The 22,821-nt window shown below is 43.9% G+C and overlaps 1 protein-coding gene and 1 pseudogene across 1 annotated transcript; both read right to left on the reverse strand.

The window, feature by feature from the left end:
- Positions 1–1,803: 1,803 nt before the first annotated feature.
- On the reverse strand, positions 1,804–21,569 carry LOC108413791 (solute carrier family 10 member 6-like). The gene is made up of 6 exons (XM_037545796.1): positions 21,215–21,569; positions 20,751–20,869; positions 19,990–20,078; positions 18,314–18,489; positions 4,807–4,955; positions 1,804–2,180 (listed from the first exon to the last, which is right to left on the reverse strand). Exons 1-6 carry the CDS (start codon positions 21,565–21,567, stop codon positions 2,098–2,100), a joined length of 969 nt encoding a protein of 322 aa, XP_037401693.1. The 5' UTR covers positions 21,568–21,569; the 3' UTR covers positions 1,804–2,097.
- LOC119265396 lies at positions 6,503–8,465 on the reverse strand (annotated as a pseudogene).
- Positions 21,570–22,821: the final 1,252 nt, after the last annotated feature.

The following is a 22,821-nucleotide window of genomic DNA, read 5'->3' on the forward strand; positions in this document are numbered from 1 at the left end:
GTGTTCTGTCAGAATCAGAAAACCCCTGAGCGTCAGTGAGTGTGTATAATGTGTGTGTGTGTATGTGTGTATAGTGTGTAGTGTGTGTGTGTTAGCTGTGTTTATCTGAATGATTCTCTATGGCGTTATAAAGTGATAAAGAGCGACGCTGGAATTTACCACCTCTAAACACACATCACTGACATCTGATTAAGCAGTAATCACTAAAACACTCAGCACACATTAACAGCTTCACGGACTTCTGCTCTGCTGCCCGATCAGAGATCAGAATCATGCTGAATATGGGAAAATGAAGAGATGTTCATGAAGCTTGTTCTCCAGATGAATTTCTCTTCTGGGAACTTATTAAGGTGAATATGTGTCTCATGAGCTCATATAACCTCAGTAAACTGTAGGGTGGATCTGTAGGCCGTGGTGAAGGTCAGAGGTCGTGTGCGTGTGGTAGTCACCCAGGTCTGGATCAGAGCCAGCTCTGTGAGGGTCATGTTTTTTGACTTCTCCAGTGCATTTAACACCATCTGGCCCTCTCTTCTGGGTGATAAGCTCACAGTGATGCAGGTAGATGCCCCCCTCGTGTCCTGGATTGTTGACTACTTGACTGGCAGACCACAGTATGTACGCCTGCAGCACTGTGTGCCGGACAGAGTGGTCAGCAACACTGGAGTTCCACTAGGAACTGTCCTCTCTCCCTTCCTCTTCACCCTCTACACCACGGACTTCAGCTACTGCACTGAGACTTGCGACCTTCAGAAGTTTTCTGATGACTCTGCAATAGTTGGATGTATCAGCAGGGATGATGAGGATGAGTTCAGGGCGACGGTGAAGGACTTTGTCGCATGGTGCGAGCGGAACCACCTGCAGCTCAATGTGACAAAGACAAAGGAACTGGTGGTGGACCTGAGGAGGGACAAGGCATCGGTGACCCCTGTGTCCATCAGGGGGGTCAGTGTGGACACTGTGGATGATTACAGATATCTGGGTGTGTATATTGACAATAAACTGGACTGGGCTAAGAACACTGACGCCCTCTACAGGAAGGACCAAAGTCGTCTCTATTTTCTGAGGCGCCTGAAGTCCTTCAACATCTGCCGGACTTTGCTCAGGATCTTCTATCAGTCTGTGGTGGCGAGTGCTGTCCTCTATGCTGTTGCATACTGGGGAAGCAGGCTGAGGGTGGCAGATGCCAACAGACTCAACAGACTGATCCGCAAGGCCGGTGATGCTGTGGGTGTGGAGCTGGACTCGCTGACGGCCGTGTCGGAGAGGCGGACGCTGTCTAAACTGAAGGCCATTATGGACAGTGGCTCCCACCCACTCTACGACACAGTGATGAGACACAGGACCTCATTCAGCTCAAGACTCACTCTACCGAAATGACCACAGAGCGCCACATGAGGTCATTCTTACCTGTGGCCATCAAACTCTATAACTCCTCCCTCAGTGTATGATTCACAAAGTCTAGCTCATCTGTGCAAAACTCAAATACCAAACAGTTGATGTGTGTAATAATAATAACTGTGTGCAATAAATGAGAAGTACAATCATTTTGAACTGCTTTATACTAGATGTTTAATATTTATTATCACAGTCACCACCACTTTATATTATTCATAAGAACTTGTGTACATATTGCAAATTTCTCTTTATCTTTGTTTTAAATTGAAGTGTTTACTCTTTTATATAAATGATTGCAACTGTAACAACTGCAATTTCCCTCTGGGATCAATAAAGGATTCTGATTCTGATTCAGATTCTGATTTGAGGCCGAAACATCAAGCCAGACCCTCTTTATGGGCCTGTTTATGACGTTATTACGTAAAGACATGAAACGTGGTATGAAAATTTATCCCGACTTCGTGACGCTGTCTCTTTTTACAAAAAACATTCACAGTAAAGCTCTAAGTATTTCCTGCTGCTGCAAACACAACAATAACTTTTCATCACAAACAATAAAACAGTTTCTCTTCTGCTCACAGACAATAACATGGTCTGGACAGAGAGTTTAGCTTCAGCACTCTCCTCTCAGTCTGTCTTCTTGTCTTAGTGAAGAGTGAGTCAGAGAGTGATCTGCACTCTCACTCAGGCAGCGTCTTTCCATTAAATCACACTCACTGATGCTCTTTCTATTTGCTGGAAGTTCAGCTCGCTCCTCCACGAAATCCTCTTGTAAATCTGAAAGCCTGTAAAAAGAAAGTGGATATTATAGATGGTCATAATTATGACACTTTACTGTCATCAAAATCCAACCATGACTTCAATGGAGTTGAGCGATAATGTGGATCAGAACATGTGGGGCTGAATTGGGATAATAATAATAATAATAATAATAATAATAACAACTATGGTATCATCACATTCCCAGAATATATTAATAAAAATACAGCAATATTAATACGGAAATGTTGTACTTATTATTATTAGTATGAGAGTTATTATTATTATTATTACTAGTAGTAGTATGAGTGTGATTGTTATTAGTATTAGTATTATTAGTTGTAAAATAGTCCTGTTGTTATTATTAGATTTATTATTAGTTGCAGAATTATCATTATCATGATCATCATCATCATTAACTGCTTAGATAGGGTCGTGGTAGCAGCTGGGAGAGCAGAGAATCCCAGACAGCCCTGTCACCCGCAACTTAGTCCAGCTCATTCCCAGGGACACCTCCAGCGGGTCCTAGGACGACCCCGGGGTCTTATCGCATCCAAATCAGATGCCCAAACCACCTCAGCTGGCTCCTCTCAATGCAGAGGAGTAGCGTCTTTACTGCGAGCTCCTCCCAGATGGTCAAGCTCCTCACCCTATCAAATAGAGTGTAGCCCGCCACCCTACAAAGAGGCTCATTTCCACTGCTTGTATTCATGATCTCGCTCTTTCGGTCATTACCCACAGCTCATGACCACAGGTGAGGGTCGGGATGTAGACCAGCTGGTAAACAGAAAGCTTTGCCTTATGGCTCAGCTCCCTCTTCACCACTACAGTCTGGTTCAGTAACCTGCTGCCGCCTGTCCCAGCCTGCAGCCGATCTCACGACCCCTTTTCCGATCACTCGTGAACAAGACCCTGAGAATCCGCATTGTTCCTCCTCAATCTGAGGTTCAACTATCAGTCAAAGTCTCCTTTCCAGCACCTTGGCATAGACTTTCCCAGGGAGGCTGAGCAGTGTGATACCCCGATAGTTGGCACACACCCTCCGGTCCCCTTTTTTAAAAATGGGGAACACCACCCCGGTCTGCCAGTCCAAGGGTACTTTTCCTGAGGTCCATGCAATATTGCAGAGGTGCATCAGTCATGACAGCACCACAATATCCAGAGCCTTAAGCATCTCCGGATGAATCTCATCCACCCCTGGTACCTTGCCACTGAAGAGTTTGCCAACTACCTCAGTGACATCCACTAGGGAAATAGAGCTTGACATGCCAGAGGCCTCCGGCCCTGACTCCCGTGAGGGAGGCATGTCTCCCAGATTAAGGAGTTCTTCAAAGTGCTCCTTCCAGACCAACAATATCCTCACATGAAGTCAGAGTTTCTCCACCCTTGCCGAATAAAGCTTGGGTGCAGCCACCCCGACCACTCCTGAGTGACCAGACAGTTGTCCAGAACCTCCTTGAAGCCGACCGAAAGTCTTTTTCCATGGCTTCACCAAACTCCTCCCACACCCTGGATTTTGCTTCTGCCACCGTTGCGACTGCCACCTTTTTTGCCTGTTGGTACCGCTCTGCTGAGTCGGGAGTCCTTCAGGCCATCCAATCCCTAAAGGCCTCTTTCTTCAGCTTGACGGCCTCCCTCACCACTGGTGTCCACTGGTGTTCTTGGGTTACTGCCCCGACAGGCACCCACAAGCTTTTGGCCACAGCTACGCCTGGCAGCTTCCACAATGGAGGTTTTGAACCGGGTCCATTCAGACTCCATGTCCCCTACCTCCCCCGGGACATGAGAAAAGCTCTTTCACCACCAGATGGTGATCAGTTGACAGCTCAGCACCTCTCTTCACCCTAGTGTCCAGAACATATGGTCCCAAGTCAAATGAAACGACAACAAAGTCGATCATTGACCTCTGACCCAAAGAGCTCTGGTACCATGTACACTTATGAACATCCTTGTGTTCGAACTTGGTGTTCGTTATGGACAATCCATGCCTGGCACAGAAGTCCAATAACAATTCACCATTCGGGTTTAGATCGGGTAGGCCGTTCTTCCCAATCATGCCTCTCTAGGTCTCCCAGTCATTGCGAACATGAGCATTGAATTCTCCCAGTAAGACTATGGAGTCTGTAGGCAGGACCCTTTCCAGAACCCCGCCCACTCACCCCAAGAAGGCAGAATACTCTGACCTGTTGTTTGGTGCATAAGCACAGACAACAGTCAGAGTTTTCCTCTCTGCGATTTTAATTCGCATTGAGGTGACCCTCTCGTCCCCCGGGACAAACTCCAACTGCACGGCCACCAGCCAGGGACTCGTAAGTATCCCCACACCCGCCCGGCGCCTCTCACCTCGTGCAACCCCCTGAATAGGAGAGGGACCAACCCCTATCCTGGAATTTGGTTCCAGAGCTGACACTGTGGGTGGAGGTGAGCCCAACTATATCTAGTTGGTACCTCTCAACCTCCCGCACAAGCTCTGGTTCCTTCCCCCCCATTGAGGTTCCATTCCACATACCAAGAGCCAGTTTCTGCTGCAGGAGCCTAGGCCACCAAGGGCCCCCCTGCAATCTTCCACTGCCTGTGCAGCAGAATTATTAGTCCTTTTATTTATTACAGATTAGAGTGAGTGAGTGCTGTGGATTTGGATGTAGGACCGACCAATGACCAGCAGAAGGCCACTGAGAAGTTGGAAGCAGAAGTACAGGACAGGCAGAGTGAACACGTCAGACGATGGGAAGAACAGTTGCAGAAACACCCCACATAGCTGCATGTTCTGGGCTCCTGTCTCCATGGAGATGGTTCTGCATCTGCATAGACAACATCACTGTCATCAGCAAGTCTGAGCGTCTGAAACAAAAACTCTCTGTTCATGTGACTTCTTAACCTCAGACTTCAGAGTAAAAAAAAAGTCAAATGGTTATTCTTCTTGAAAAGAACTTAAAAATGAGTATATTAGTAGAATTCTATGAACAGCTGCTATGCCTAAGAAAGATGAATGATTCTAAATGTTTTCTGAATGTTAGAATGTTAGAGAAATTCAAGAAGTTCTGCATTTAAGAGCAAACTTAAGATCTGTTCTAACTTTGTTTTGTTTTTTAAAAAGCTTTCAGGAAGTGGGCCCCTGCATCACAAACAAACTTATACACACTTAAAGCCAGAATTCCAGCTATATCAATTATTCTCTCCTAAACCACAACATAAGCCAAAATGGAATAACAGATAGCATTTAAAACGAAATGAGTCAAAGGTATAATCATGTCATTTTTAATGACTTTCCAACCCATTACATATACTAAAATATACTCAAATATACACATATACTCCAACCCTTATACTAAAGGTATTCTAAAGGTATTTTGAACGTATTATAAATGTATTCTAAAGATATTCTGAACATATTCTAAATGTATTCTAAAGGTATTTTGAACATATTCTAAAGGTATTGTAAAGGGATTGTAAAGGTATTCTGAAGGTATTCTAAAGGTATTCTAAAGTTACTCTGAACATATTCTCAAGGTATTCTCAAGGTATTCTGAAGGTATTCTAAAGATATTCTGAAGGTATTCTGAACATATTCTCAAGGTATTCTGAAGGTATTCTAAAGGTATTCTGAACATATTCCAAAGGTGCTCTACAGGTATTCTCAAAGTATTATGGAGGTATTCTGAAGGTATTCTCAAGGTATTCTCAAGGTATCCTGAACATATTCTAAAGGTATTCTACAGGTATTCTGAAGATATTCTAAACACATTGTAAAAGGTATTCTAAAGGTATTTTGAAGGTATTCTAAAGGTACTCTAAAGGAATTCTAAAGGTATTCTGAACATATTCTGAAGGTATTCTGAAGGTATTCTGAACATATTCTCAAGGTATTCTGAAGGTATTCTGAAGGTATTCTAAAGTAAAGATATTCCGAAGGTATTCTGAAAATATTCTCAAGGTATTCTGAAGGTATTCTAAAGATATTCTGATGGTATTCTGAACATATTCTCAAGGTATTCTAAAGGTATTCTGAAGGTATTCTAAAGTAAAGATATTCTGAAGGTATTCTGAACATATTCTCAAGGTATTCTGAAGGTATTCTAAAGATATTCTGAAGGTATTCTGAACATATTCTCAAGGTATTCTTAAGGTATTCTGAAGATATTCTAAACACATTGTAAAAGGTATTCTAAAGGTATTTTGAAGGTATTCTAAAGGTACTCTAAAGGAATTCTAAAGGTATTCTGAACATATTCTGAAGGTATTCTAAAGGTATTCTCAAGGTATTCTGAAGGTATTCTAAAGATATTCTGAAGGTATTCTGAACATATTCTAAAGGTATTCTCAAGGTATTCTGAAGGTATTCTTTTTTTTTTTCCAGTTTTTTTTATTGCGTGGTTGAATGTGACACTACATTGAATTCTGATGATTTGTCTTCATGCAATATGGAGTAGTCTTATTACACAAAGGATAACTGGGTCCAGCAGTTTTGTCTACATTACACTAATATACAGTCACTAGAGTGGGATGTGCGTTACTTCTTCTTGCCTGCTTTTGGTGCTTTATCCAAACCTTGGATATATTTGCGAGGTATTTGATATTGTTCTAGTAACAGTCTGCCAACATGTTGCACCTGGTTTCCCTGGATTTGTACCAGCTGTCGGTCTTTGGCTCCAGGGACATTGTGGAGGACATGAGCTCGCATGGACTCGATGCTGTAGGGTGTCTGCCACCACAGCTGGGTCTATGCCAAAGCCCTCCAGGTTCTTTATTATTGTAACCTTCTTGTTTGAGCCCCTGGAGGCTACAGTGATGTCTATGGATTCCACCTGTCCTTTCCTGACCACAGGAGCCTGTCCTGGAAACTGCAATTGATGGCATGCTTGCATCCTGCTCAGAGTCCTGCTGAAGAGGTCATCCCATTTCAACACCTCTATCTCCTGGTATTCTGACTTCTCCAGTAAGCAGTCACACAGCACAGGGTTAACTTTCACATAACTTTTGTTGGTTTCATGGACAAGCTCATTTTTTTTCACATAATCAATGACGATGGTCCTCACTTCGCTAGCTTGGATTACTGAACCCTTTTTCTTCTGGGCCTCCTGGAAAAGAGGCTCAAGGCGTGCGGTGACCCCATAAAGAGGGGTGATTTCAGGGGGCTGATAAGACACTTCACAGTTCTCTCCCTCCTCCACACTCTCCTCTGGGGGCTCCCAGTCGTCTGGGACGCAGAAGGAACACAGCTCCGGGTTCTTCCAGTCCACCTCCACAATGCTGTCAACTCCTTTACTCAACTCTTTCACCCAAATTAGACTATGCTCCTTCTGCATGGTCTGCAGAAACTTTGAAAGCTTTTTATAGCTGGATTTTTTGATGTCAAGATGCCTTCCCCTAGGACAGCAAGAGGCCATGTGCTTGCACAGGAAGGTGCCAGTCAGCAGGGGGAGCTCTGACTTTTTCACTTTACTTTTTAGTGCATGTAGAAAGCACTGAAACAATAGAGAATCCATCTGCTCTTGTGGTGATCTGGAGTCCTTCTCTTCTTCCTGCACTTCCTCCTTGGCTTCTTCTGTCACCTCTTGCTCCTGTTCTCCGAGGTTAAGGTCCAGCAGGCTCTGACACGACGACTCCACAGCAGCCGTTTCAGAGCCAGGCTGTCCTTCATTCTCCACCCCCTCATTTTGCATCACTTCTTCCTCTCCTCCTTCCCCGGATTCCACTCCATCCATCTCTCCATCTGCCTGTACTGAAGTATCAGTCAGTGGTGTGACAGGAGGAGCAGTCTTATCGCCAAAAGCCCACAGCTGGTCCATGTATGTGTGCAATACGTTCACTCCTTTCCCCTTCATTCCACTACTCCTCATGTCACCACTCGACAAGGCTGCTGTACCCACAGCAACTGGAGCCCTGTTGGACACTACATTAATAGCACAGCAGTCGCCTTTCTTTACATCAGGCAGTCCAGCTGAGGACACCGCTACCCCTGGCAGCATGAGATCTGCCCCACCAATTAATTTCTGCACTACGGGAGTCCACGTTGTAAATGCTGGTAATAAATCAGGGTATCGCCAAAGTGTGTACACTGTAGGATACAGCTGTTTCTCCAACTGAAAGAACACAGGGTTCTTATGGAGGACATACAGAATAACAGCATCGCCTTTATGCGCATAAATCTTCACAACATTCACTTCTTCTTTGTTAGGTACAAGCTCGCTCAGGTCATCTGCAGACAGGGATGGGAATGCAGCTGAGATGTCTGCTTTCAGCTTTCTCCCTGCAGATGCTGAAGGACAGTCCAAAGGCTCGTCAGGAGGCGGAGCTTCACTGTCTGGCATCTGTCTGTCCCCGGATTGTGCGGGTGGCTGACCTCTTTGATAACTTCTATCAGGGCAAGAAGTGTCTCCTCCTCGTCATGGAGTGGTAGGACTCTGTTTATTAAACTTTACTACACATACACGTACTAGTCATGAGCATTTCAGTCAAATTTGATGTTCAAAATTGATTTCTAAGGCATTATTCTAAAAATATTTGAATATTAATAAGAGTCCTGAGGCTACAGGCCACCACACACCTTACACTTGAGTAAACAGTGACACCACTCAGCATCTTAGGTCTACTTACTATATTAAATGCACACTACACCACTACAACACAGAAGGATGTGTCAGTTTAAAGTGTTAAAGATGAACAGATAAATGCTAATCATCTGATTTACCTGCCTTTTTTTTTTTTGCCTGTCTTGTCTGGCAGAATTGCTATCAGAATTATGGTCAGACTGCATTACTGTGCCAAACAAACTTACTTTTCCAAAATGAGCACTATAGATTATAGGCTCATCTTGTCAGTGTTTCTTTCTTTCTTTCTTTCTTTTTTAATTATTTAATTTCATTTTGTTTATACATTTGATATTTTAATGAAATGTGTTAACATCATGCCAGACTTGACAGGCCAGGGGAATCTGTAAAGAAGGGAGAGGAGAGATAAAGGGGGGGAGTAAAAAAAGGGCAGAAAAAACACAGCACAAATGACTCGGCGATGGTTCACCAACTGCTGCTCCTGAGAAAAGAGAAGAAAGTGTACCTGAGACCTACAGCACTTGGAAATACTGCACAAATGACTGTGATGTATGTGTGTGTGTGTGTGTGTGTGTGTGTGTGTGTGTGTTTGTGAGTGCAGTACAGTATAAATTTGTCACAAGATCCACTCAGTAGCGAGGACAGAAAGCTGCGACAACATCTCCCCAGAGGCCAGGGGGAGGCAGAGAAAGACCAGGGAATCCCGCCCGCCGCGGCCCCCCCAGGAGCAGTGGAGACCCTGGGCCGCATCTCCCAGTGACCCCTGCATGCCCACCCCAGCGGAAGGGAGAGGGGGACTCCGGACAGCACCCCCCTCAGCCACGGAGCGCAGGTCCAGGGGAACCAGAGGAACCAGAGCCGCCCCCAGGATGCCCCCCCCATCACGAGGCAGCAGCAAAGACCCAGCGCCTCATACGCCCGAGAGCTACCCACCACCCAGCAGGGCCCCATCCCCGCCGAGGGGCCCTGAGCCGCCCCGGAACCCAACCACCCAGGGGAGCATGCCAACCGTCACGCCGGAGCACCAGGCCAGGCCCTGAAGCCCCAAGGCACCCCCCATCCGGGGGGGTAGTAGCAACCACAGGGGAGCAGCCGGGAGAGGACCGGGGACAGCGATCCCCCGACCCAGAACCAGCTGTCCTCACACACACTCAACCTCATATATACATCCTCGACCATATGTACACCCACATACCTTCACCCCCATATATTCATCCACCCCTATATATACACCTACGCACACACACCTCCACACCTATACACACTCCTACATACATACATACATACACACACATATATACATACACGTATCACCCCAATATGTACACACACACACCCATATATACACCCCCCCATCCCCCTAGATGAGGTGGGGGCGAATGGAAAGCCCACCCAGTACCGGTTTGGTTTGGATGCATACATGGGACGAACATGCACATGTGCGGGAGGGCGCACACATGGGAGGAACATGCACGGCTGCACACGAGTCCGAGGGCGCACACCAGGGCACAACAGGCCTACAATCCCATATAGCATGCATATAGTTATCGGTTACATTGGCTGTACAGTGGGTGCATATGTTTGATTGTGCTAGGCCCATTTGGAACAACCTTTGTCCTGTATAATGTATTCTATGAAGGACTTTGTATTGTATAAGTTGTAAGTTGGGGCTTTTACTTATTTTGAAGATATTTGAACATATTTCTGTCCAAAAGCTTTGATCTGGATTGATAGAAAGATCACGTTCCCATTTGGCTATCGGGAGGGAGATTGAGTCATCAAATTTTAACAATAATTTGTACAGTTTTGATAATAATTTAGGGGTACATAAATTAAAAAATTCAGTTACCCATGTTGATATTTCCAAATTTAGTTGGTTGGGATTCAATCTCTCTTGAATGATGGATTTCAATTGTTGATATTCAAGAAATTTACTGTTGTTTATTCCATATTCTGATATGAGTTCCTGGAATGTGACAAAGTTTCCATCTTTAATAACATGTTCTAAATTTTTTATTCCCTTTTCATGCCATGATGTGAAATTTAGTACTTTCTTATTCTGACAAATGTCTGGATTGTTCCAAATGGGTGTTAGTTTGCATGGAATAAGTGGAGACTGAGTTAGTTTTAGAAATTCCCACCAGGCTGTCAGTGAGCTATTTATACTGAGGCTTTTAAAAGCGTCGTGGCGCTTAATATTAGAGCTAATGTAAGGTAAGTCTGAGAGTTTTGTTTTTCTACAGAATGCTTGTTCTAGGTCCAACCATGGACTGTCTAGTAAGTCAGGTTTGATCCATTTTGAAATGTACTGTAATCTATTGGCTAAGAAATAATTATAAAAATTTGGTAGTTCTAAACCACCACTGTTTTTCGGCTTTTGTAGAATTTTCAGACTTATTCTTGATGGCTTATTTTTCCATAAGAATTGTGAGATGTTTGAATCTAAGGACTTAAACCAAGCAGCAGGGGGTTTATTTGGGATTAGTGAGAATAAATAGTTGATTTTTGGTAAAACCATCATTTTAATGGTAGCGACTCATGAGTGATATAGGTAAGGCGTTCCAACGTTTGAGATCATCTTCTATTGTTTTCAGTAAAGGGATATGGTTTAACTGCACTAAGTCTAAAAGCCTAGCAGAGACATGTATGCCTAAATATCTAATATTACCTGATTGTAGTGGAATGGTGGTCGTGTTCTGGAAACTACAGTTTATAGGCAAAACTGTTGATTTTCCCCAGTTGATGGAATAGTCTGATATAGAAGAGAAGCTATCTATTAGTCTAATTGTATTCGGGAGAGAAGCTTGGGAGTTTTCTAGGAAAAGTAATATATCATCTGCATAAAGACTTATCTTGTGGTTTGTAGTTTCTGTGTTAATTCCTTTAATATTTGTATTCTGTCGAATTGCTGCTGCTAATGGCTCAATGAAGATAACGAAAAGTGAGGGTGATAGTGGGCAGCCCTGCCTGGTGCCCCTCTGCAGAGTGAAGCTTTGTGAAGTGATATCGTTTGTCCTAACACGTGCACTAGGAGAGCTATGTAAGGTTTTGATCCAGTTTATGAAGGTTGAACCAAATCCGAATTTGTGTAGAACTGCTAATAAATATTTCCAGTTTACCCGATCAAATGCTTTTTCTGCGTCTGAAGATACAATGGTTGTCTCTAATTTGTTAATTGGTCAGGATGCACTATAAGTGGAGTGATTTTCTCTAATCTTCTGGCAAGGACTTTGCAAATAATTTTAAGATCTATGTTTATGAGTGAAATTGGGCGATAGCTAGAAGGCAGTGTAGGGTCTTTGCCTGGTTTAAGAAGTAGGCTAATGTTAGCAGAATTCATGTCTGGGGACAGTACGTTCTCATTTTGAATTTGAGTTACCATTCTGAAAAAGGTTGGTTCTAGCACAGACCAGAATTCTTTGTAGAACTCTACTGGAACTCCATCTGGGCCTGGGGCTTTGTTATTTGGTAGATGCTGCAGGGCTTCATGTAATTCGGATAAAGCAAGTGGTGAATCTAGGGCAACAACTTGTTCATTTTCCAGCTTGGGGAGATTAATATTATTAAGAAATTCTTCAATACCTGCGTCAGATGGATTAATCTGTGATGAATATAAGGCTTTGTAAAACTCTTTAAAAGCTTTATTTATTTGTTGTGGGTCATGAGTGATGTTTCCAGTTGAGACTTTAAGAGACTTTTTAGAAGAGATAGTTGTTTTTTCTTTATTTAGCTTTAACTGGTTAGCAAGGAATTTTTTGCTATGTTCAAAGTTCTGCCAACGCAACCTTTGCAGTGAAAATTGTGTCTTTTTGTCTATTATTTCATTTAATTCCAGTTTGAGTTTTCTCAGCTTGCTCATTGTGTGTTCTTGTGGTGAAGCAGCATGGGCAGCTTCTAAGGATTTTATTTTTTCTTCCAATTCTAATACCTGCGTTTTTTCTTTTTTTTTCTTATGTGTGCAGTAGGATATTATCTTCCCCGCATTACTGCCTTTCCTGCTTCCCAAAGAACACACGGTGATGTTCCTGGCAGATCGTTATTTTCTAAATATGTTGTCCATTCCTTTTTGAAATAATTAATGAAATCTTGTTCTTTAAGTAGTGATGTATTTAATCTCCAGTTCCTGTTTGTTGGTGTGGTTCTTTTCTGTGCCAGAGAGAGAGATACCGGTGCATGGTCACTGATAGTGATAGGGTGAATCTGAGTGTCTGTGACATCCATCATAATAGAATTGCTAACTAAGAAGTTGTCTAAACGAGAATGTGAATGGTGTACTGCTGAAAAGAAGGTGTAATCCCGGAGAGTGGGGTGATGTGAACGCCACGCATCAGAGAGCCCAAAGTCATTCATATATTGATTTAGAGTGTCTGCAGACTGCCAGTTCCTTTGACTCATTGCTGTACTGAGCCTGTCGATTTTTGGATGAAGCACCAGGCTGAAATATCCTCCTATTATTAGTTTGGTGTCAGAATGATCAGAGAGTGCAGTGAAAATATTATGAAAAAAGGAGGGGTCGTCAACATTTGGCCCATATATATTAGCAATACATAAATGCATATTTAGAATCGACAAGTTAAGTATTATCAATCTACCTTCAGGATCTGTTATATTGTTGCTAATGGAAAAGTTTATCCTTCTGTTAATTAGTATGGCCACCCCCCTTTGTTTTGAGTTGTAGCAGGCTGAGTACGCATGAGGGAACTGAGGAGAGGTCAGTGTGTATGTAGGTGTTTTGGACAGATGTGTTTCCTGTAGAAAGACAACATCTGCTTGCAAGTCGCTTAGCCGATTAAAAATTTTCAATCTCTTTTTCCTCGAACCAGCTCCACGTACATTCCATGTAACAAACCTCAGTGTACTCATGTTAAAACTAGCTGTTTGGGCGTTGGATGTTTACTAGAGGTGTATGTGTTGTATAAGTGTGCTGTATACCTGTGTTGTATGTTTTGTGTGTGTATCTGCACTATATGTCTGTGTGTGTGTGTGTGTGTGTGTGTGTGTGTGTGTGTGTGTCTGTGTGTGTGTCTCCTGTATGTTTGTGTGAGTGTCTCTGTGTGTGTCTGTTAGATATGCCTGTATGTGTGTGTGTGTGTGTGTGTGTGTGTGTGTGTGTGTGAACAAATCGCTTAAAGTGAATGAACAAATCGCTGTGTGGGTGTTGAAAAAGAAAGGGGGAGGAAAAAAAGGTGATACGTAAAATGAAAGCGCACATACAACAACAACAAAAAAAGGGAAAACAAATACAACTTAAGAAAGAAGAAAACATTTGGATTATTTAAGGCATTCTGCTTATTAAACCGGCATTAATGATTCTTTCTTAGACATGTCTTATTATACTAGTCGAAAGGTGATATGATGAAGTATTAGGATAAAGGCGTCGGTGTTGGTACAGATCACCTGATTAGTACAGCCATGGTGTGATATTAATGTCGCGGTAGAGTTGACCGTTAACGTACAGTTTATCCACTACAATGACGGCCCGGGAGCCTCCTTGAATGAAATGCTTACGGATGGGGAACAGGACCTTGCGTCGCTCCAGGATCTCCTTGGGGAACTGGTCGTTAATACTAAAGTTCGTTCCTCTCAGTTCCCGGCCGCGGCTTTTTAACAGCTCTTTATGTTTGAAGTGTTCAAGCTTAGCCACGATCGGTCTGGGTCTTCGCGCATCCGGCCGTTTACCCCCCAGGCGGTGAACGCGGTGGAAGCCGATGTTTTTAACGGTGTCCTCTGGAAGTTTTAGGTGGGTTTGTATGAATGACTTGACTGTACTTACCGGGTCTTTGTCTGCCTTCTCCGGGATTCCTGAAAATATTAGGTTGTCCCTCATGCTGCAGGACTGGAGATCAAGGACCGTTTCTTTAATTTTTTTATTTTCTTCCGAGAGCCGGGTCATTCCCTCGGTGAGCGATTTCACCGACTCTCTCAGAACCGCATTTTCTGCAGCGAGTGATTCTACCTGCTGCTGACTGAACTCCACTGACTCCCGCAGGGCCTGAAACTCTTGGTGGAGTATTTCCACTAGAGCCAGGCGCACGTCGAATCTGGAGAGCTTGTTATTGATGGACTCCAGAACTTCCACCGTGCTGCTGGTATGTGGGCTGGCCGCTCCTGGGGATTCTTCGGGGCGACTCCTCTTGGTGGATGGTGTCTTATTTGACTTGCTCATGATGACTCTATCAAAGCAGTCATCTATATAGGTGAATATATCGCAGTGCTCCAGAGTGTTGGAGTTGTTGAAAATAACTAGGAAATAACTAGATAAGAAATAAAGAAAAGACAACCTTAAAAATGGTTACTTATCTTTTGTGCTTGTCTAAGATTAAGCTAGCGGAATAGAAATAAATTAGCTGAAAAGTTTAGCAGTGGCCTGCCGCCATTTTCAAAAAGCTCCGCCTTCAGCCGGTTTTGCAGTCTGCCGTCTACTCTGTCATTTCCTGTCTCTTCCTGAAGGTATTCTGAAGGTATTCTAAAGATATTCTGAAGGTATTCTGACAGTATTCTGAAGATATTCTGAATATATTCTGAAGGTATTGTAAAGGTATTCTGAAAATATTCTGAACATATTGAACATATTCTCAAGGTATTCTCAAGTATTCTAAAGGTATTCTGAAGATATTCTGCACATATTCTAAACGTATTCTCAAGGTATGCTAAATGCATTCTGATCATATTCTCAAGGTATTCTCAAGGTATTCTATAGGTATTCTGAATGTATTCTCAAGTGTTCTAAAGGTTTTCTGAATGTTTTCTAAATGTATTCTGAAGGTATTCTCAAGGTATTCTAATGGTATTTTCAAGGTATTCTGAAGGTATTCCGAACATATTCTCAAGGTATCCATCCATCCATCCATCCATCCATCCATTATCTTCTGCTTCTCCGGGGTTCGGGTCACGGGGGCAGCATCCTAAGCAATGAAGCCCAGACCTCCCTTTCCCCAGCCACTTCCACCAGCTCTCCAAGGGGGATTCCGAGGCGCTCCCAGGCCAGCTGGGCAATATAGTCGCGCCAGTGTGTCCTGGGTCTTCCCCGGGGTCTCCTCCCAGATGGAATCGCCTGTGACACCTCCTGAGGGAGGCGTCCAGGAGGCATCCTAACCAGATGCCCAAACCACCTCAGCTGGCTCCTCTCGACGTGAAGAAGCAGCGGCTCTACTCCGAGTCCCTCCCGGATGACTGAACTTCTCACCCTATCTCTAAGGGAGAGTCCAGACACCCTGAGGAGGAAACTCATTTCGGCCGCTTGTATTCGCGATCTTATTCTTTCGGTCATTACCCAAAGCTCATGACCATAGGTGAGGGTGGGAACGTAGATCGACCGGTAAATCGAGAGCCTTGCCTTATGGCTCAGCTCTTTCTTTACCACAACAGACCGGTAAAGAGCCCGCATCACTGCTGACCCAGCACCAATCCGCCTGTCAATCTCCCGCTCCCTTGTACCATCACTCGTGAACAAGACCCTGAGATACTTGAACTCCTCCACTTGAGGCAAGAGCCTATCCATGACCCACAGAGGGCTCTCCACCCTTTTCCGCCTGAGAACCATGGTCTTGGATTTAGAGGTACTGATTCTCATCCCAGCCGCTTCACACTCGGCTGCAAACCGATCCAGCGAAAGCTGAAGTTCGCGGCCTGATGTCCCCAATAGGACCACATCATCTGCAAACAGCAGCGATGTGACCCTGAGGTCACCAAACCAGACACCCTCCATCCCTTGACTGCGCCTAGAAATTCTATCCATAAAAATTATGAATAGAATCGGTGACAAAGGGCAGCCCTGACGGAGTCCAACTTTCACTGGGAACGAGTCTGACTTACTGCCGGCTATGCGAACCAAACTCCAGCTTTGTTTGTACAGGGCCTGAATGGCTCGTAACAAAGAGCCATGTACCCCGTACTCCCGAAGCACCTCCCACAGAATACCCCGGGGAACACAGTCGAATGCCTTCTCCAGATCCACAAAGCACATGTGGACTGGTTGGGCAAACTCCCATGAACCCTCCAGAATCCTGGAGAGGGTGAAGAGTTGGTCCAGTGTTCCACGAACAGGGCGGAACCCGCACTGTTCCTCCTGGATCCGAGGTTCGACTATAAGCCGGACTCTCTTCTCCAGTACCCCTGCATAGACCTTGCCAGGGAGGCTGAGGAGTGTGATTTCCCTGTAGTTGGAACACACCCTCTGGTCCCCTTTTTTAAAAAGAGGCACCACCACCCCAGTCTGCCAATCCAGTGGCACCGCCCCCGATGTCCACGCAATGTTGAAAAGGCGTGTCAGCCAAGACAGTCCCACAACATCCAGAGCCTTGAGGAACTCAGGGCGGATCTCATCCACCCCTGGAGCCTTGCCACCAAGGAGCTTCTTAACTACCTTAGCGACTTCGGCCTCAGTAATGGACAAGCCTATTCCCATGTCCCCAAACTCAGCCTCCTCACTGGAGAACGTGTCGGTGGGATTGAGAAGGTCCTCAAAGTATTCCTTCCACCGCCCAATGACGTCTTCAGTCGAAGTCAGCAGCACACCATCTCCACTATATACAGTGCTAGTGGCACACTGCTTTCCCCTTCTGAGTCGCCTGACGGTTTGCCAGAATCTTTTCAGAGCCGACTTAAAGTCACTTTCCAAGGCCTCACCAAACTCCTCCCATACACGGGTTTTTGCCTTGGCGACAACTGAAGCCGCAGATCGCTTGGCCTGTCGATACCTGCCAGCTGCCTCTGGTGTCCCACAGGGTTTGGTGTCCCACAGGATTCTCAAGGTATTTTAAAGGTATTCTCAAGGTATTTTCAAGGTATTCTGAAGGTATTCTAATGGTGTTCTAAAGGTATTCTAAAGGTATTCTGAAGGTATTCTTAATGTATTCTGAAGGTATTCTAAATGTATTCTCAAGATATGCTAAAGGTATTCTGAACATATTCTAAAGGTATTCTGAATGTATTCTAAAGGTATTCTCAAGGTATTCTCAGGGTAATCTAAAGATATTCTCAACATATTCTAAAGATATTCTAAAGGTATTCTAAAAGTATTGTGAAGGTATTCTCTAGGTATTCTAAAGGTATTCTGAAGGTATTATCAAGGTATTATCAAGGTATTCTCAAGGTATTCTAAAGGTATTCTCAAGGTATTCTAAAAGTATTCTGAAGGTATTCTGAGGGTATTCTAAATATTTTCCTTCATGTATCATAATGCTATAAGTTACTAATCACATTATGTTCAATATATTCTGTATTCAGCTGCTAATACTTTAAAATATTTGGTCTAGTTCTGCCATCAGTGTCACTGTTAGATCAAGACTGGGTGGTTCACACAAAAATAATTTTCTCTGTGGTCAGAAACTGATCACTGATTAAGGAGTAATGTTTAACACAAACTGTGTATCAGCAGATGATCTTCAGTCTCTACGTGAACACCAGCACAGTGAAACTACAGCAGAGGGGTTTCTGATAAAGTAACCAGTTAGTCTCATATGTCTTCCCTTTAAACCTGTTTAATCAGCCATACATGACTGAAGCCTTAAATCAGTGATTTGGACCCTTGATAGTGAAAATGTCTCAGCACAGCTGCACAAAGTAAATGTTTACACAGTCTAGCAGAGCACAAAGGGTTTTCTGACCGGTTCCATGGCTGCCGGGCTATAGCAGTGATGATGAATCCAGCCAGGTAGCCAATCAGAGGAAATATGGCACTGATCACAAGAATGCTGATGTCCGAGCCCCACAGGCCATCACATAGTGTAAAACTAGCCACACCGACCGCTAACATCACCAACCCGCCCACTAAGGAGCCGATCTGCAGAGAGAGAAGGAGAACAACTCTCATTCACCTTCATTTGTCATTTTGTAAACTTTGTATATTTGGAATCTGCACTTTAGAAACTCACCTTTTTGGTTACTTTGAACCTTAAAGCCATTTTGATTAAACCACTGTGTAACACCTGCCTGCTTGCCTTCCTGCATGCCTGCCTGTTCACCTCTCTCCCATCACCATTGAACACAGCCAAATACGGTGCATACAACAAGAAAGCACATAACAACTGAACTAAACTGGATTTAATTTTTGGTCAATATAAACCCATGAAGAATAGAGTAAGGTGCAAATTGTGGAGCAACACACCATCTGTAATTCTTACACCTACAGTGACCAATCAGGGAGGGGTTTCTAATAAAGTGGTCAGTGAGTGGAAGCACAAGTTGGGTGTTTCTAAATGAGTGGATAAAGGTGTTTTTCTTCATAGAAGATATAATAACTTATTTAAAAAACATCTGGACCTCATATGACCATCTTAGTGGGATGTTCAAACATTTGTGTACGAATGTAAATCATTACTTGCTTGCAGACGAATTCATTTACATTGGAAATCAGACAGTCCACCTGCAGCAGCACAGGGACTTCAGGCTCTGGTGGAGTTTTTACATAGATCGTATAGAAACAGTAGAAACGTATACTTAGAGAAGGAAACCTTAAAAACCTCCATTTTTGTCGTTTTTCAGTTTTTGACATAATTTGAAAATGCCTGTTGTGTGTAAATTTCATGAAGAACAGACAAAAAGAAATGGCCCAAAATAACTTGGAAAAAGTTCTGGTTCCAATGATGTCCATTAAAAGTAAAGCAGATCTTTTCCTTCTGCTGTAAAGTTACCATTTTGGAGATACAAGATTTTCTTCCAACAACAGCAAAATGTATGTGCAGGCAGTGGATCGAACAGCCTTTAAACTGGTAGGAAAACTCTGCTGCTCCACTTTTCAAGCATTCAGTCACTACCTAATGGACGTAGTGGAACAGAAGGTACACAGTTTCAGATCTGTTCTTGCAAATAGGATAAACTACAAAACAAACACTGCACTCTCAGAAATAAAGGTACTAGACTGTCTCTGGGTCGGTTCCCCTCTCATCACTGGGGTGGAACCCTCTAGGCTCCATCTCAGTGCCTTTAGTCAGGGAACATAACTGAACCATAATCCACTGAAATGATGTGTTCTAAGCTGGACTGACTCCACACACCCCGCCTCGCCTCGCCTCCAGGCTTTTATTCTACTGCTCTGTTTTAAAACATTCGGTTATGAAAAGGAACAAATACCAACTTTTCACCTGGAGGAACTGATTTAAGCTTCACAATCAGACCTTAAAACCACTGTAGAACCTTTGAAGGAACATTTACACTGTTTGGGCCTCGATGAAGGAGAAACGTACCTGAACAGAACCTTCATTTCTAACAGTAAACAGAAAACACACAGAAAGCGAGTGAACAGTCTAACAGTCTAAGTTTCTCTGAAATGTAATTTTCTCACCCTCAAAATGATTTTTGCTACTTTCGGCCACTTGTAGTTGATCAGCACTCCGAACAGCACAGGAACGATCAGCGTGATGGACGCCATTCCTATGAAGAGACGAGGACATGTTCTCAAAAACACGCTGGCTGCAGAACTAAGAGCACTACAGAAAATGACATCTTGTCAGGTGAAGGCATCTCATTGACTCTCATTAAACGATCACATAATTGTGTTTCCCTCAAGCATTATTTGCTGAAGCAAGTAAAATAATCATTACACTTGTCTAAAGACATTTACCCTTTAATAATAATAATCATATTCTAATAATAATCTAATAATACAAAATATTAGATACATTGTCTATACTTAAAGTGGAATTCCACCATTTTTTCCAAAAATTCTGATGGTGGTGGCAGCATCATGCTGTGGGAATGCTGCACTATGGCAGGTCCTGGAAGGCTTGTGAGAAGGCAGAATGAATGAAGCAAAATGTAGAGGAATTTTGGAGGAGAACCTCCTGCAAAAACCTGAGCTATATAGGAATCGATTAAACCAAGACCTCAATCCAACAGAATGGCTGGAAAAAGGTTGTTCACTCACAGTCTCCATGTAACTGGACAGAGCTTGAGCAGTTTTGAGAGAGGACTGGGGGAAGTGGGCCTTGAGGTGGGAAGGTTTGAGAATATCTGCTCTAAAAGATGACCTGCTGTGAGGGCTACTGAGGACAGAGAGGCCTCAGAGCTGCTGTGATGCAGTGATGGAGTCTCTGAATGTGTTACCGATGTTGATGTACGGGATCTGCACACCTCCCATCTGCATCCACGAGTAGGAGTAGATATAGAGACACAGAGGCATGGTACCCAGACCCAGCACAGTGGAGATACTCGTCATGGTGATGCTGAGAGAGAGAGAGAGAGAAAGAGAGAGAGAAAAAGAGAGAGACAGAGACACAGAGAGAGAAAGTATTGGACATTGTCCCACAGTTTAAAGCACATCAGCCGAGCTCAGCTTACACCAGAACATGGACTGTGAACGACTTGTAGAACCTCATAAAGTGACTGTCCTGATTGTTCATGATCTTTCATTCTGTATGTTTTTGTTTTTTTTCTCAATAAAAAAACAACGTTTTCTTATTTATATGAAGTTTGAGGCGGTTCTCTGTACCTGTGCACTGTTCCACTACAGTTCAGTAACAGGACACGTCCAGTCCGGGTCCTCAAACTCCTAATGCTAGAACGCTCACCTTAGGTCCATGTCTCCATCCAGCCAGTAGGTGATGAAGTTGGAGGTGCTTCCTCCGGGGCAGGAGCCCACAATGATGATGGCGATGGCCTGCACCGGCGTGACGGAGAAGCCCAGTGCCAGCAAGTAGGCAATGAGGGGCATGAACCCAAACTGGCACAGCAGCCCCAGCAGGATGGCCCACGGGCGCTGCACGTGCATCCACACCTTCACCACCTCCACCGAGCAGCCCAGCGAGAAGACCACCAGAGCCATCATGACGGCCAGCACGATGCCCAGAGCCTGCTCGACCTCACAGTCCTCTCCAGAGAACGACCCGTTACGGCCCGACTCGACATTACTGAGGTTCCACATTCTCAGTCCTGAGAGAGAGAGACAGAGAGACGGACAGAGAGACGGACAGAGAGACAGACAGACAGAGAGAGAGACAGACAGACAGACAGAGAAAGAGAGATAGACAGAGAGAGACAGAGTGAGACAGAGAGAGAAAGAGACAGAGAAAGAGACAGAGAGAGAGAGACTGTTGGGAGGACAGGAGAACAACAGAAGACTTGCCTCCTCCTCACCTCTGAAACACAATCCTCCAGTCTGTGACGAATATATTCTCTCCTTTTAGGCCGAGAGAGGGAGGATCCAGTCTGTCTCGCTCTCCTTTTCTAAGAACTTTTGGTACATTAAGAGGTTTGCCCCCTGGCCCTGCACCCCACATATGTGCTTCTTCTCAGCATGATCATTAGCATTAGACAGCATTGCCTCTGGGTCTATTGTAATGCAGACAATCTGCAAAGCTACAGTGGTGCTTGAAAGTTTGTGAATCCTTTAGAATTTTCTATAGTTCTGCATAAATTTGACCTAAAACATCATCAGATTTTCACACAAGTCATAAAAGTAGATAAAGGGAACCCAGTTAAACACATGACACAACAATATTACACTGGTCATTTGTTTATTGAGGAAAATGATCCAATATTAAAGAGTGGCAGAAGTCTGTAAGCCTGTAGGATTAGCAGCTCATTTGAAGGTGAAATTAGAGTCGGGTGTTTTCAATCAGTGGGATGACGATCAGGTGTGAGTGGGCACCCTGTTTTATTTAAAGAACAGGGATCTGTCAAAGTCCGCTCTTCACAACACGTTTATGGAAGTGTATCACGGCCTGAACAAAGGAGATTTCTGAGGACCTCAGAAAAAGAGCTGTTGATGCTCATCAGGCTGGAAAAGGTTACAGAACGATCTCTACAGAGTTTGGACTCCACCAAACCACAGTCAGACAGACTGTGTACAAATTCTCCTCCACACATTTAAGGCCATACATAATCTTGCCCCCCCTTATCAGTCAAATCTTCTCCAAATCGCAACTTCTACCCACTCACTCAGATCCTCCTCTTCCATTCATGTACCTTCTGCTCGTCTGACTACCATGGGGTGCAGAGCTTTCAGCCGCTCTGCTCCCAAACTCTGGAACTCCCTCCCACCTGACATCCGTAACATTGACTCTTTTCCTCTTTTCAAATCAAGTCTTAAAACTCACCTGTTCAAATTAACCTACTCTCTCTGTTGATGTTTTTTTTTTCTTTCTTTCTTATAACCCTATATTTTGTACAGTGTCCT

Source organism: Pygocentrus nattereri, chromosome 16 (genome assembly GCF_015220715.1).
Source record: "Pygocentrus nattereri isolate fPygNat1 chromosome 16, fPygNat1.pri, whole genome shotgun sequence".
Classification (NCBI taxonomy): domain Eukaryota; kingdom Metazoa; phylum Chordata; class Actinopteri; order Characiformes; family Serrasalmidae; genus Pygocentrus; species Pygocentrus nattereri.

What these genes read in the sequence shown, in the direction of transcription:
- LOC108413791 (XM_037545796.1), bottom strand. Translation starts at nt 21,567, where the DNA reads ATGTGGAACCTCAGTAATGTCGAGTCGGGCCGTAACGGGTCGTTCTCT. An exon ending in GATCCCGTACATCAACATCG is followed by an intron (nt 20,079 to 20,750) that starts GTAACACATTCA and finishes GTCTCTTCATAG; the next exon opens with GAATGGCGTCCATCACGCTG. An exon ending in TGGCCTTCTGCTGGTCATTG is followed by an intron (nt 2,181 to 4,806) that starts GTCGGTCCTACA and finishes TTCTTTTTACAG; the next exon opens with GCTTTCAGATTTACAAGAGG.